This window comes from Sturnus vulgaris, chromosome 4 (genome assembly GCF_052056855.1).
Source record: "Sturnus vulgaris isolate bStuVul1 chromosome 4, bStuVul1.hap1, whole genome shotgun sequence".
In the NCBI taxonomy this organism is placed as follows: Eukaryota; Metazoa; Chordata; class Aves; order Passeriformes; family Sturnidae; genus Sturnus; species Sturnus vulgaris.
Window position 1 is genome coordinate 44,148,942 of NC_142246.1, and position 15,020 is coordinate 44,163,961.

At 37.7% G+C, this 15,020-nt stretch overlaps 1 protein-coding gene across 1 annotated transcript in view; it reads right to left on the bottom strand.

The window, feature by feature from the left end:
- FHIP1A (FHF complex subunit HOOK interacting protein 1A) overlaps nucleotides 1–15,020 on the bottom strand; it is an 83,292-nt gene that overhangs the window by 42,815 nt on the left and 25,457 nt on the right. Inside the window, 2 exon segments of the mRNA XM_088164419.1 lie at nucleotides 9,231–9,317; nucleotides 11,450–11,602. Of these exon segments, the coding sequence (XP_088020545.1) occupies nucleotides 9,231–9,317; nucleotides 11,450–11,602 (240 nt within the window).

Below are 15,020 nucleotides of genomic sequence, written 5' to 3' on the forward strand. Positions count from 1 at the left end.
ACATATGTGGGCGGGGTTGCAGGGTGCTGCCATGCAGGGTAGGGTCTTGGAGGAGGGAGGGGGCAAGACAGCTGAGGGCAGGGATGGGTTTTGGGAGGGGAAAGGGTTAGGGGCAGGGACCAGAGGGTAAAGGGGATTGTGGGATAAGGGAGGAAACACGTGGCTGCCAGCATATGGGACCCCCACTACTCTCTCTGCAGTGCCCTGGGGACAAGCCGCATGGCCAGAGCCATCTTGGAACTTGCCCTCAGCCCCTTCAGGCTTAGCCACATGGCTGTTGCCCTGCAGGGAAGGAAATTTTCAGTACACTGCTCCGAAGGAAAAACATTTGGGAGGGAAAGGTACAAGGAAGGATGGCTGACAATTTTTGAAAAATGATCAGAACCGGGATACTGGGGAGGACTCAGGAGCCCAGAGCAGCTACGGCTGTGCTGGGTGCCCTGCGTCTCCTGGGGAGACCCGTCTCCAGTTCCAGGTTATAGGGTTTTGGAGAAAGGGAAGGTGAATCTGAGCTGTTTTGCTGTTGCTGCCTGTTGTTTTCTGTCTGAATTAAAAGCTTCCAAATTTGTAAGAATATCGGGAGGAATATAGAGGCTGTTTCATCTCCATTTTCCACTTTTACAGTTAATAAATTGCCTATTTCATCCCAAAATGAAATCGAATTTATATCTTGCAATTCAAGGTCCGATTTTTCCACAGACAGCCAGCTTGCAAAACGTGCTAATCTTTTCTTAGATATATAAACATTTCCTGAACTTAATATTTCCCTGAGTTGGGAACTTAAACTCTTTTGTAGGGCACATTGCTGTAAGCCCATGATGTTTAGTAACAATCTGCCACTATATCTACCCCACTACAGTTAAAACACAGGAAAAAGAGTCAGTTGTTAGATTCTGCCGCTTATAGCACGGCTTTCAGGCTCTGCTGGCCATGGATCAGATGTTAGTTCCACTGCTTTTGTCGGCAAGACCCACGCAGTGCTGGAGCCACTTTTGGGACCGATCCAACTGAGTGGAGCCACAAAAAGCCTCAAAAAAACCCATGCCGCCACTTTGAAACCGATCAAAGCTGCAGCCTGTCACGCAGTGCCCTGTCTGAAGTGGCTGCGTCCAGCCCCACCCCAGCCTGCACGCTGCACCCCGCGTGTGCCGTGTGCGCCGCCCGAATCGCATGCCTGCCAGGTCGCCATGCACTGCGCACACCCCCGTGCCACCGCCACCTCTTGTGAGTGGCACCGCACTGGCCAAATGCCACCGGTGAGACCACCCCACGGAGCTACAGGAACCCACCCCACCATGAAAGAAGGCTTACACTCACCCTTTATCATGCAGGCATAGGCTTCTGTGTAACTGTAGTGGGTCTCCGTCCAGAACTGACCTGCCTGGGCTACTGACAGGCTCCCGGTTCGTCCTAAAAGTCTCCGAACTGCACAAAATGCAGCTCAAAGAAATTTAAGTTAGTTGAACAGCTCAAAGGCTTATCGAATCCCAAAAATGAGAGTCACAGCCAGTCACAGGGTTCTCTAAATCTGTAGAGACAAATCCACGTGAGCGCCAACTGTGGCTTTGGCCCAGCTGAGACTTTCACCCTTGTCCCGACTAGCTCAGATGTTAGGATGAAGCCTCAGGGATCTGCCACATGAACGTGAATAAAAGATAACAAAAGAGGCTCTTTCCCCCCTAGGAAGAATCTGAGGTTTATTTCTCGTGGTCCTCCAGGAGCAAAAAGAGAGCGAGGTCAGGGGACATAGGTCTTTTCTAGGGTCTGTAAAGGGGGGCGGGAAGAAATTGGATCTCGGCCAACTAGGCATGGCCAGAGAGGAGAGGGACCAGGCCACAGGACATTGCAGGGGTCACGGAATCTACCATTTCCGATACATCTAGTGAGTTTCAACACCTTTCCATCACATATCCCTTCTTATAAGGACTTCATATTGCCAATGAAAAGACCACAAATGTTTTTATTTGAATTTATCCGCTAGATCCACCCACAAGCAGTAAGTTCATCTCACTGATAAAAAAACCCCAACCATTTCCAGTCTCTTCTATTAATTTTCAACTGCTCGCCCCCTGCTTATACAGACAAGGGTTCATGCTGCACAATGAATTGGATCAAGATATTGATTCAGATTAAAGCTATTCAGAGGTTAAGGCAAATTTTAACGTCAATCAATTTCAAGTATGAAGAGTTGTCCTGGCAAAAGAGAGGGACAAGCAGGATCAGGAACAGAGGTTCCCCACTGGAGGAACCAGAAAACCCAAACTGTTTCATCTTCCTTCAGCTCACATTTATAAACTGCTTTATATATACCAGGTTAAAATTCAATTGAACTGCATGGCTGAAGCAAGAAGTGACAGGCATCTTTATATATCCACACCATGGCTGGTAAAATTAAGTTTTGTAGTTATTAATGGGCTTCTGCAAAGCACAACGCTATTCAAAGTTTTCCAGTGGCATTTGGTTTATATGTTTTGAGAGTAGCTGCCCAAATGTTTTTCAGTAAGATGAAAGATGGTATTATTCCTAAATGGGAAAATCTTGGATATTTATAAAGATGCTCCTTCTAATCTGCAGAGTATAATTTACGGGTAAGTTCCCCCTAGCTGAGCTGTATAATCATCAGCAAGTATTATTGAATTATCACAGTAGGACACCATGTCAGAGGCTTTTTTTTGAATGGGTTAGTGTGCAGTATACTTGAGGACCATTTGACAAAGCTTATTTAACAGAACCGTGCCAGAACCTCTGCAGAGCAATTCTGTTCCCTTGGCCAGCAGCAATGTTTTATACTAAAAAGCTGGTATAATTTCAATTATTCAGACTAAACAAAGCCTATTCAGATTAAAACAAACTTTCCAAGTATAAAAATAATTAGATCATAGTTAGCAATTAAATGCCATGTAGTAGAGGAGTATATACAGACATTAAAAATTTGCTTTTGTCAGATTTTAGTGCTTTTTTTTCAATAAACTGAAGTACCATAAATTACATAAACATTGAACATGGTCTGAATAGCTGCCTTTGTCAACCAAATTCTCTGAATGTCAAACTAAAATGAAATCACATGCATCTACAGTAAAGGGATGTATATAACAAATTTGAATTGTATCAAAGGAAACAAAATATTTATAAATACTAAGTGTGGCTCCCAATTATCTAACACACAGTTTTGACTGCAAAATATATACATACGAAAGACCTTCTGAAAAAGGATTTCACTTATATTTCTACAGAAGTGCTGTAACCACCTAAAAGAATAAGGTAAATAAACACAGTCTACTAACATATATAGACCTAAATAAGGTGATACAACCTCTAACAGAACCAGTAAAAATTACTTCATTAGGGTTATTCTGGATTCATTCTGGGATTTCAATGAGGTTTCAACTGAGGAGAAAATTGGTTGTATTCGATTACTTAGACCCTTGTATAATCTAGCCTCAGAAGACCTTGTATTTTATTGATAGAGCTTGATGTTAGTTTTGAAAGTGCAGCAGGAAATAACCAGTGAAATATGTCACAGAATCCAACAGTATGGCTTTGTACCATTTATTGAATAGAACTATACATTGTCATAAGTATTTTTTCCCTACATATCAAAATATAGGAAAGAACATACAGAGCTGCATAATTTCAAGTTGTAACTGACATGCCATCAAAAGTTACCAGTCTTAATTTAAGAACAGTTTCTGTCAGATAGTCTTAGTTTTTCTAAATCCCAGACACTGTATCAGAAAGAATAAAAGATGGTTTTGGTAAAAATTTAAATAATGGAAAAAGACTACCAAATTAACATTTTTCTTTAGCTCTGTATCTTTACAGATAACCACTTTATTTCTCTGTTTTTAAATGAATTTGTGAACTTGCACAAAGACATGCCTTCCCCCCTGCTCCACAAACAATTTCATTGAATCATTTTTTTTGATGTCTCAAGCAACTCCTGTGTCAGAAGAAAGGGAGGTAAATCTTCTGTAAAAAGTACAATAACATCCAGATAACCAAAGGACAAGGCAGGGCTCTCTGTCACAGCCAGTTAATGTACATGCCCAGCTATATAATACAAATCTGGCTCTGACTACCCATTCAGCAATGTGCAGCTTTGGAGATAGGAACATACTTGTCAATCATTCATTATACATGTAGGTGGGATAACCCACACAAAGTGACAAGACTAGGACAGAAATTGTATAAATTAGGCTACAAGAACATTCTATATTTAGGATACTTATCTTTGAGAAATGAAATTAGGGAATCACAAGCTTGAGAATGTTTGGGTTATTTAAGCATATCACAGTTAATCAGCTACAAATATAACCTTCACAGAGCTCACTGTGAAAAACAGGTTATTTCAAGCTAACTAGCTTGCCCAATCAATTTGAAACTTCCTTAACTGGAAATAACCTGAACTAGAGAACTCTTTTTTTCAACTCCATACTAGCTTGACGAGATAAACCAGAAAAATCACACCAATAAAAATATATTGGTCTCCCATCCCTGACTTTTCCGTAGAAACACATCTCTATTCTCAACAGACTTGTACTGTTTCATTCACACAGTGAATTGTGTACATAATAAGTATTTATAGGGAGACAATCCGCAAAAAATTTTAAAAAACAGTGCTTACTACATAGTTCCATAAATTTTACAAGCATTTCATGATCACAAATAAGCATATCTTAAATTTTTGAACCATATACTGAAATTCTAAACATATTTTATGAAATTCTACTTACTGAAATTTTTGTGCTACTTTTACCAAAAGTAAAGTGTTTGATAGACAGATGTTTTAAATTGGGAGAAGAGAAGGAAATTGAGGAAAGGAGGTAAGAGGTCCGTGTGGATGAATTAAGAGCTCCTAAAAAGTCTGGAACATGAAGAGACAGAAGCATGGAAAGGTGACCCAAGAGGAATATGGAAAAAGTGCTTGAGTATGCAGAGAAAGGATGAGGAATGCCAAAGTCCAGCTGGAGCTGAAGAAGAGCTTCAACAGCAAAAGAAGGATCATGAAAAATGGCTGCTCACTGCTGAATGGGAATGGGGACCTGGTGACAAAATACATTAAAGACATCACAGTACTCAATCACAGAATCATAGAATAGCTAGAGTTGAAAGGAACCAGTAATTATCATCATCTCGTCTTACCACCCTTTAACCTCGCACTGATCTGTCTTCCTAATACCATGCTCCATTACACACTGTATTTGAACTCAAGCAAGAATGAATCAGAACAATCCAAACTGAATGACTAAATTAAAACTAAAATTTTCAGCCACAAGTAGTTTATGGCACCAAACCAACTTCAGTGAGTTTAAAAGAAAAAAATCAAGATCCATTTAGTATTGTGCTAAATAAAAGAACTTCTGTTTTAAAAACTGCCATGATACATCTGGCCTTTCGTTTTGGTCCTTTCCAATATTTTATTAACCTTAAGTTTAATTACAACATTAAGGCCCCAAGTGGGAGATACAGTTTTCAAAGTCCACTCTTCCCCTTAGCATTAATGTTTTCAATGGCAACTAGAAATTATTTGAATGTATGGAAGTGTAGTTGCAGCATAATTATCATAGTGCATAGGCACATGTCACAAAAGCAAGAAGGCAAAATATGTATTTTCTGTTAAACATGGAGCACAGGACAGAAAGACTGAAGAGGTCAAAAGTGCTTCAACTTATTTAATTCCTTTTGCTATAGAGTTTTAGTCTAGCAGATGTGAGATCCTTGTATCAGATCCACTAGATGGTGCAATCCATCTTCTCCATTAAAATCATTTGAAGTTTATACACAAGAAGTTAATTTTTAATGAGGAAGAAGTCAATTTTAATGCTAATCAAGGAAAGGTTTATTATTGGAAGAATAAGGCACCAAACAGAATATCAGGGTTTGAGAAAGAGCTAGGCTTTGAAAGTCACCTAAGTTAGCAGCCAACATCCGCATTTTCAAGAAAAATATGATTTCACCCACTGTCAGAGTATATAAACAGAATTTTCATCAAAGGAAAAGTAATCACAACAGCCATCTTTAAATTATTTAATATCAACAGGCAAGTAATCAATCCAGTAGGAGGTCAGGAGATTTACTAATTGATAAGAGTGGCTTTTAGAAGCATGTGATAGGTTGACTTAGGAAGAAGAAACTCAGAGAGAAGTTCTTCCTAAGGGAATTTCCTCTGTGGGGGTTGGGACACCTGCAACAGCCAATTAGAGAAAGTTAGTTCGCTCCGTGCACACACATTTTGAAGGAGGTAATCCGGAACTGGGTCTCTTTGTCTTTCCGGCTGCTGAGCAGGTAACATCAACCCGAGCTTCCCCCTCCCCCATGCGGGGGGGAAGGCTCAGGGGGCCGCTTGGGCCCCGTTTGCCAACGAGGAGGCCTCATGGCCGGGGGGAGAAAAAGTTGTGTGATAAGACCTTCACAGCTTCCTCCTCCACGGGCCTGCGGCTCTGGCGTGAGGGGAGGCCGACTCTTGCTGCTGTTGGACAGGCCGGGCCTGCCCGGGTGGCCATGAGCAGTGTGGGGCTGCAGCCCAGCCCCAGAAAGGCTGATTAACACCTCAGCTGCCCTCCCCAGCGCGGCCTGAGCCTGGCCCAACTTTTGTAGTTGTGTTAAACTTTAACTCTCTAGTACTCAGATAAGATTTGCAAAGCCTTCAGCCTTTCCTTTGAATATGAAAGGGAAGAAGAAGATTTCTAAAGTCAGTGACGTAAGAGCTAAGTTTTTAAGCTGGAAGGAGAATGAGAAGATGCTGAAATGGCTAAAAATCTTTTAGTAAAAATTGTAAAGATGAACTGATGTACTGAATATTCCTACAAACCATGAAAAGAGACATGGGGGGATGGAAATGTTCCATTTAATAGATGATTTGACCAAAGAGCACCTGTGTTCAGAATTTCTGCCCTGAGGAAAGAAGGGGATTTCAGTTTTCTGAAGATGAAGCCTGAGCAAAGAAAAAGGAGACAGAAAGAATCTTTGCTGTAGAACATTTCATTCTTAAAAGTAATACCCCATGAGACAAACATGGCCCACATTTACAGCTTTGGGACGGCTGTGGTGTTGGGAGGAGCATCACGGTTGCAGGTTCCCAGGCGACTGCAAATCGTGAAAAATAAAACCACAAGAGGACTGTCTTCTTCCTTCTTGTGGGAAAAATCCCTACAGCTTCAACAAGAAGAAGCTTCTCTCTCCAGAAGTGAACCGAGGAAAACTAAATTGGGGACTGACCGAAGAATTTGTTATATGTTTCTTTTGTTGTTATGCAAGTTGGGAGAAGGAGGGAAGGAGTAATCTGAAAAATCTTATTCTGAATTTTTTTTCCTTTCTCTTTGTTTGTGTAGTTTAAAAATTTTCTTTTATACTCTCCCAAGTTTTAGGCCTACCTTGCTCTTTTGCTCCTGGTTCTGTCTCACAACAGGAAAAAATAAGTTTATTTAAATTTACAACTCAAAACGAAAACATTAATTTGGTGTGTTGACCGGGAAATCAAAATTAAACCAAAACAATGGCAGTATTCAAAACAATCTAGGATTATTCTCAAATACTTCAGAAATAAAATAGTACTCACTAAGACTAGAATCCATTCTGCTATCTCCCTCATTATCCACAACCTTGACCTAAAACTGGTTAGGCTTTTCACTTCTAATTCCCAGTCTTGGTAAGAGATTAAGTCCAGATACAGAGAGAGAAAAAATTACTGCCAGCTAAGGAGGTGAACTACCTCAGGACAGACTACAGCCTTGATCTGGATCATAGCCAATTTATACTTCAACCTCACCCAATTTCCAAGTGTTCAAGGCCTGCCAAATCATTGAAAAAGACTCTACTTTGCTTATTACTTTCTTGGTGACTATTTACTATGAAGAACTGTTTGTGCTACCAAAACAAGTTGTGAATAAGAAAGCAGGGTATGATGTTTTGTAGATACACAGTCTGGAAAAGCAGAAGCTTTCCCAGGAACTTGGAGAAAACAGAAAGGAAAGAATCTTAAACAGTATGCACGTGCTACTGTTTACAGAGTGTGTACTGTGAGAACTGTGTTGTTTACAGTGAAAACATCTGTGCAAGAGGTGTTGCCCACTCTGACCAATGAGCTGTATTCTATTCTTGGTTTAGCGATCTAATGTATATAAGGAATATAGTTTTACAATTAAGTGTCCTTTTCTCTATCTTGAGAAAAGACCGGTCACTGGGTTTCCTTTTGCCGTTCCTACAGCTAATCTTACAGCTAACAGCAACAATGTTTCACTGTCCTGCAGAAAATGGAACAGATGCAATGCTTTGTGCTTGGTTGGCTTTGTGAGACTTAGAAGATCTTACAAAAGTAATTTTTTAGTTTGCTTCTGAAAGTTTTTTGGGGATGCTTACTCCCAGCTGTTCCTACATTTTCTACTCAAAAGAGATGTTCTTTTACAGGGCAATGAAGACTGTTAATTCATAAATCACAGAACCACATGATGACCTGGGTTTTAAGGGACCTTAAAGATCATCTAGTTCCAACTCACCTGCCAGAGGCAGGGACACATTCCATTAAACCACGTTGCTCAAAATCCCATCCAACCTGGCCTTGAATACTTTCAGGGATGGGGAATTGACATAATTGACATGTTCTGCAACAGTTGGAAATGTAGCTTTTTGAAGCTTAACAAAAAAAAGTAAATACAGACTTTACTAACATTGGTGACATATTTTGCAAAAGATAAACCCTAAAATTCAAAGAAAAAATTGATTTTTTTTTCTTCAAAGTAACATAAATTGTACTCTAATACATTAGGAAACTGATATCAAAATCTACTTTAGGAAAATAACTCTACCCAATGTGATAAGGAACTACAAAACAATAGCAACTTTACTAAGACTAGCATAGTATTTCTTGACTAAACATTTTCTTGTGAGTATCTTCCTTTAGAAAAATATACATTTAGAAAGAAAATGCTCATAGAAACATGTCTGCCATGATGAAATATCTAAAATGTCACTGCTTCTTTGATGATATGTGAGTCTAGAACAACACAAACCTTTTGTTTCTTCATTACACATAAGAATTTTAAACATTTTTAGAAATACCTATATGTCACTTAAGAAATGATATAGAATGAAAAGGTGGAATGTTAGTCTAGAAATGTATTGAATTGCATGGAAGTCACTACTGACAATACATCTGACAGTATCTTTACACAGGGCTCTTCCATAGCTTTTCCTTGTTATGGTTTTGTGCCATGCTTGCAGCTGTCACTGACCTTATGTAGCGCGGGAGCCATTACTGGCAACAAAAATCCATTGTAAATGTAATTCACAAGCTGGTTGCATATCAAGGGATGTGCCACCTAAGAGGGTGGAGGAGAGAAAGATATAGAACAGTTCCAGTGAGACTTAAAAGACACAGAATGCTATTATTCACTACCAAAACCCTTTCTCATTTAATAAGACATTCATTTGTCCTTCTCACCAGCATTTGATATGCTTCAGGTTCCTAACAACTATTTCTTCTACAAAGAAATACACACACCAGCTTTGATTACAGTAAAATCTGCCAAACTTAGAGACATGGCTTTTCCATCTTCCTGCACACTGACAAAGATGAACAGATGGACAGAGAAGTGTATACAGCCATGTATCAAAGCAAGATCTAAAATTCTAAATCCAGCTCCTGCAGCATTGTTGGGGTCACTTGAAGGTGGATTTGCCATTGTTAACTTGACTTTCTACAATAAAGAAAAGCAGAACAGCCGCTTTCCTATAGTTGAAGAGCAGGTAAACCAAAGTGCTCTCTAGCTATGGGGTAAGAATATACTGTTCACATGCCCTTCTCTCAGCCACTGTAAAACAAACAGAAATTACAAAAAAACCCCAGCATAATTTATTTAATGGGATGGTTAAGAGCTTTAAAACAAACAAACAAATAAACAAACAACCCCCCCCCAAAATATTATCAGAAGCCAAAAATTTACTTTTATAATTAAACATTCATTTTGTCTTTTCAATGAAAACACATCAACTAATGTATATAAAAGCAAAATAAAATTTCATTCAGAATCTTTCTAAGCCAATATATTATATTTGAAGTTCACAGAGAATGGAGTGTCACAGCCTACAATAGATTCTCCAACCGGCAATTCTTACCAGACTTCCTTTAACTTGTAACTTTTAATTTGGTAAGAGGAAGAAAAAGAGTGGCCCTTCCTATGCTGTGATCCAGGGAAAAAGTAGTAAATGGCAAGAGGTCTTGGCTACCCTGTTTGTTTTTAATCTCTGGCCAAAGTTTTTGGGTGAACACAGACCAGTCCCTGTGCAAAGCAAAAATTCTTACAGTAACTCAGCTTTCAAGTCATCTGAAGACTACAGAGACATAATCAAGCAGGAGTCAGAAACTGCTCTTTCTGCATGTCAGCTGATATCCTTAACCATTTTGCATCTACTTGAACAATGTTCTAAAAACAATTAATTTTAAAATTTTTCTCTAGTGCCCTTCATATAAGTTTTTAACAAATGTATCAGTTATGATCTCCTCCAAACATAGATCTGTAGAATAACTCTGGTTAGACACCAAAATTAATATTGTCTCTTCTTCATGTTCAAACATGCATTCTAAAAATCTTGTATAGTGCATTTGAACAATGACACTACTATTTTTGCTTGTTCACAGCTTTAATAGTCAACCAGTTCCTTTACAGTACTTTGCACACATTGCACTGAAACATATCTTTTATTTAACAATAAATGTGACTAAATTTTCAATCCTATCCAGCACATTTTTTCAAATAACACAAGCCCACAGTTTCTGTAGAATTTATATCCTGTTTTAATGAAATACTGGATTTGAGTTCTATCGAGTATTCAAGCCTTAAAAACAATATATAAAGACAAGAATTTCATTTTACATTTAAAATAGAAAAAAGTAGTAAGGGAGCAAAGCATTGAAAAAGAACCCTAGAAGAACAGAACAGATGCAGAACAGGCCAATCTAAAATGAAGTTATACTTCTAGGAGGAGACCTAATTAATTCTGCTTCGCAAGCTTTATTTATGTTGTATTCACCAACAGACAATAGAGATTATTTTCACTATTTTCTTTTGTACCATTACAAGAGCTTAAACAAATACAAATATAAACCCTACATTTTCCCACATGAATGTAAAGGCATCCAATTTACTTCTAGGATTAACAGTGATATTAAAATGCAATAAACATTTATTTTTTCTTTTAACAGAAAATGTTCCCAATTATATAATGTAATATCAGGCTTTCATTTGAAACATTTGGCACCTGAAAATCACAAATATATTAGTTCATCCTGATAACCAGAACAGACACCACAAGGCATTTTAAGCAGCTTGTTTTAGTCTAACTTTATTAGTCTGTGACATTAATAAAAATAAATAAACTCTAACTTCCAAACTTGTGAAGGAGCTACAACTTACTACTACTTCTAAAGAACAAGCTAACTCCGTTCAGTCACCTGAATCACAGCATTGCAAAATTCAAGGGAATTCATGAATTGTACAAGGGCTGGTGACAAAAACCCGCCATCTTTCATCAGATATTCTTCTCCTTTTTCTTACAGCTTTGTAGGCAAAGATGAATAGAGGCCAATTAGTCCTGTTGCTAACACCTGTATTTCAGAAACAGAAGAGGAAATTAACTTTCCAAGTGTCCATCTGCTTCAATGGCAGTATCACAAATGGTTTCTCCTGTTAGTTTTAGTAACATAACAGAGTGTTCAGATTAATTTAATTTCATTTCAAAAAAGTCCTGTGGCAGAAAAACAAATATTTTAAAGAGCCTTCCATATAATATGCTTCTTTCAAGATTTGGTATTTAGGAGAAAATGATGGAGAAAATGAGGTTATCTTGGGGTTTTTTAATCCTAAATTATAATCTATTTTTTAATTTTTCTAAAATTATTTTGCACTTTTCTTCAGTCCATTTCAGAAACAGCCATCAGTGCCATTATCTACAGCCTGTCTTTTGTTGGTGATTCAAATGTCACTGCTCAAACATGTATGAAGTCATTTCTCTCAGAAACATGAAACATCAGAAATGGAGGGGGAAAGTGCCCCATCAACAAAAATAAAGTTCAGTCCCACTTAGACCACAGACGCATGTTGACTTTGATTGCCAGCCATTTAAACTCAACTGAATCCACTTCAAAAAATGTTAATTTAACTGTTCATAATTTCCCTTTTTCCTTTTTTATTTGAAGGAAGCGTACCATTAAGCCTAACAGGTGATTTATGTATAATATATCACCGAAGAATAAGAGAGCATTTTTAGTTACAATTTAGAAAGCATATTTCCAAAAAGATTTTTAAATTTTGCTGAATGTATCTAGAGTATGATTTTCAGATGCAGCTTTTAATTATTAAAGTTATTTGAAGCCAGAAACTTTCTAAATATTACTTAGGATTCTTATCCTTCTGAGATGATTTCCTACAACTTCACAATAATTTTTTAAGATTATTCTCATTTTAATGGGAACATTATTAATTGGCCCGATGGAAATCTTTTTAATTTTCATTCAACAGACTCTTCTAAGAATATTTCCTCTTACAAAAGGCCACTTGGCATCTACAGGGCTAGACCATTAAAGCTCAGATGAAACACAGCTCTTATCTGCTAGAAAACACTGGAAAACAAACAGTTGACAATATCCAGATCAAAGACCAAGGGTTCACAGAAGGTGATCAGGTTTTGAACACACACAAGCACAAGCAATTGTAACTGTTAATCCATACAAGGCAAAATCCATAAAAGACAAAGGCTGTGTTTCTGAATACTTTTTATTCCTAATTCACATAATTTTGAAGATAGATTTATTCTGGCATAGGTAAGTAAGCCAGATATTAAAGTGGAGGGGAGAATACTGTGGAAATCGACTGCTTTAGTACAGTGACATATACACAGTTTCATATACACAGATAAAGGACAAATCTGGACATATGTTAAAAGATTGAGAAGCTAAAGCTATTGAGCAAAGCTTTATTTGTAAAATTTAAAAAAAATTACGTTTGTCTTGTGAACTTCTAATTAATGCACACTTGATTTTCCATGGTCTGCTTGAGATTTAATTGCTATTCATAAACACAAACACACCCTCTCAGTATGCAATCTGATTCTCAGAGCTGTGTCCCATCCATGTTTCGCCTTCATAGGGATATTTGCCCTTAAGCACAAGATGCTGACCTTGAACAAAACATGCTACTCTCCACTAATAGGAGCAGTGAACTCACAATGAGTCAATGTCTTGAATTCTTTAGTTTGTCAGACTTACTGAAGTAAGAACTGACAGATGCAGCTGCTAAAATCTTTGAAGTTTAGGAAGCTCTTATTTTTGCTATGAAGTATAACACAAATGGATCTATGAAATTACGCTTTTTAAGCACTGAAACATAGTAGCCACAGGAAGTAATTTCATCTTTTTAGGTAAAAAATATTTTAGAATGTTCATGAAGTATATGGTATAAATAGAGTTACCATCTGAAATTACCAACAGAACACAGTTTTAATCAGTAATGAAACATTAATGAAAAAAATAATCTGAAAGGAAAGGAAATTAAAACATTCACCTCCTGAAAAAGGAAGATTGGTTTTATTTTTTTGTTTTACACAAAGCAGTGTCCTTTTAAACTTCTTCTAGCATTTGTCATGTCAGCCCTACATGCTCATCTACTTTTACAAGCATCTCCAGCAGTTTCTTTCTCACCATTGAGGCATGAATCTCTCTACAAATCAGTTTCTTTTATTTATTTACTTTCTCTTGACTCACAGAAGATACTGACTACATGATTTGTAATCCCAGGCATATTATGTGACTGTAATGTGTTGCTAATGCATAAACAATCACTATCTGGACAATTACCCCATTTTAATAATTCTCTCTCCTCCCACATCCACAGTCTTTCCATCTCTTTGCAGTCGTAACTTTTCAAGGGCACTGCAGAGCCATCCCTCCTCCCAACATTGAAGTTGCTTTCCTAAGCTGCAAGGCATTTATAAAGTTTTGTGAGGGACTTTGAGATGTTACCCTGCCCAAAATTCTTTAGAAACTTTTTTTTCTTATCATAATGCTAAACAGATAATATCTTCAGCCATATCCAGAAAACTTTCATGTCAAAACATGATAAAAATGATTTGGTTTAAAATCAGAAAACTTTACCAAATAGTTTACCCACACATTTCACGTTAAAAACATTTGTTAGTGATGTATCCCACTGCAAACTATCTTCTTCCTTCCTTATAGTTTTGTCACCTACACTTTTGAATACTGTGGATCTATGGACAATCCAGTTTTTAAAAAGCTGTTAACCAAAGTTATGTCAAAAAACAGTATCAAGAAAACCTTCAGGTTGATGTTGGCACAGACTCCACCCCAGGGGATGCCTTTATTATGCAAAATGGTATGGTAAAGAAAACCCTACATGCTAACCTGTCCCCAGAAACAGAAATAACATCAACATAGTGCCACCCAAAATGTCTCTGCTATCAACACAGGACTTCGTCAACTGTTTTGCCGAGTTACCTGAGGCAACATTTGCACTGATTTCAGTGAGATACAGCAATATCACCAACACCTACAAAATCCTCCATCAGAACAAAATCTGTTTTTCAGCGCCTCACAACTCAAATTCAAAAAAGATATTGTGTTAGTAAGCTAAATACATGGCATTACATTAAAGTCTTTTTATATACTTAGGCCAACCTCATTACTGTTGAGAAAAGTCTGATTTTAGCACATTTTGACAAAAAGCCTTCCTAATTGGAATGATTGTCAGCCATGGCTCCCTGCTGTTGAAAGCTGGCTTTTATCTTCAGTGTAATAAGGCTGGGTTGCTTTTGGGGTTTTTTTGGGGGTTTTTTAACTAATAGGAAAATGTAATTATGGAAGTTGTAGCATGGATCCAATAACGGTATCTGTCTTAGGGACAATTTGAGAATCAATATAATATTCTTTGGCAGTATCTCTCTCCTCTTGAGGAGACCTCGAGGTCAACTGGAGTCTCAAATTGATGCAATATTTACAACTGACAGAA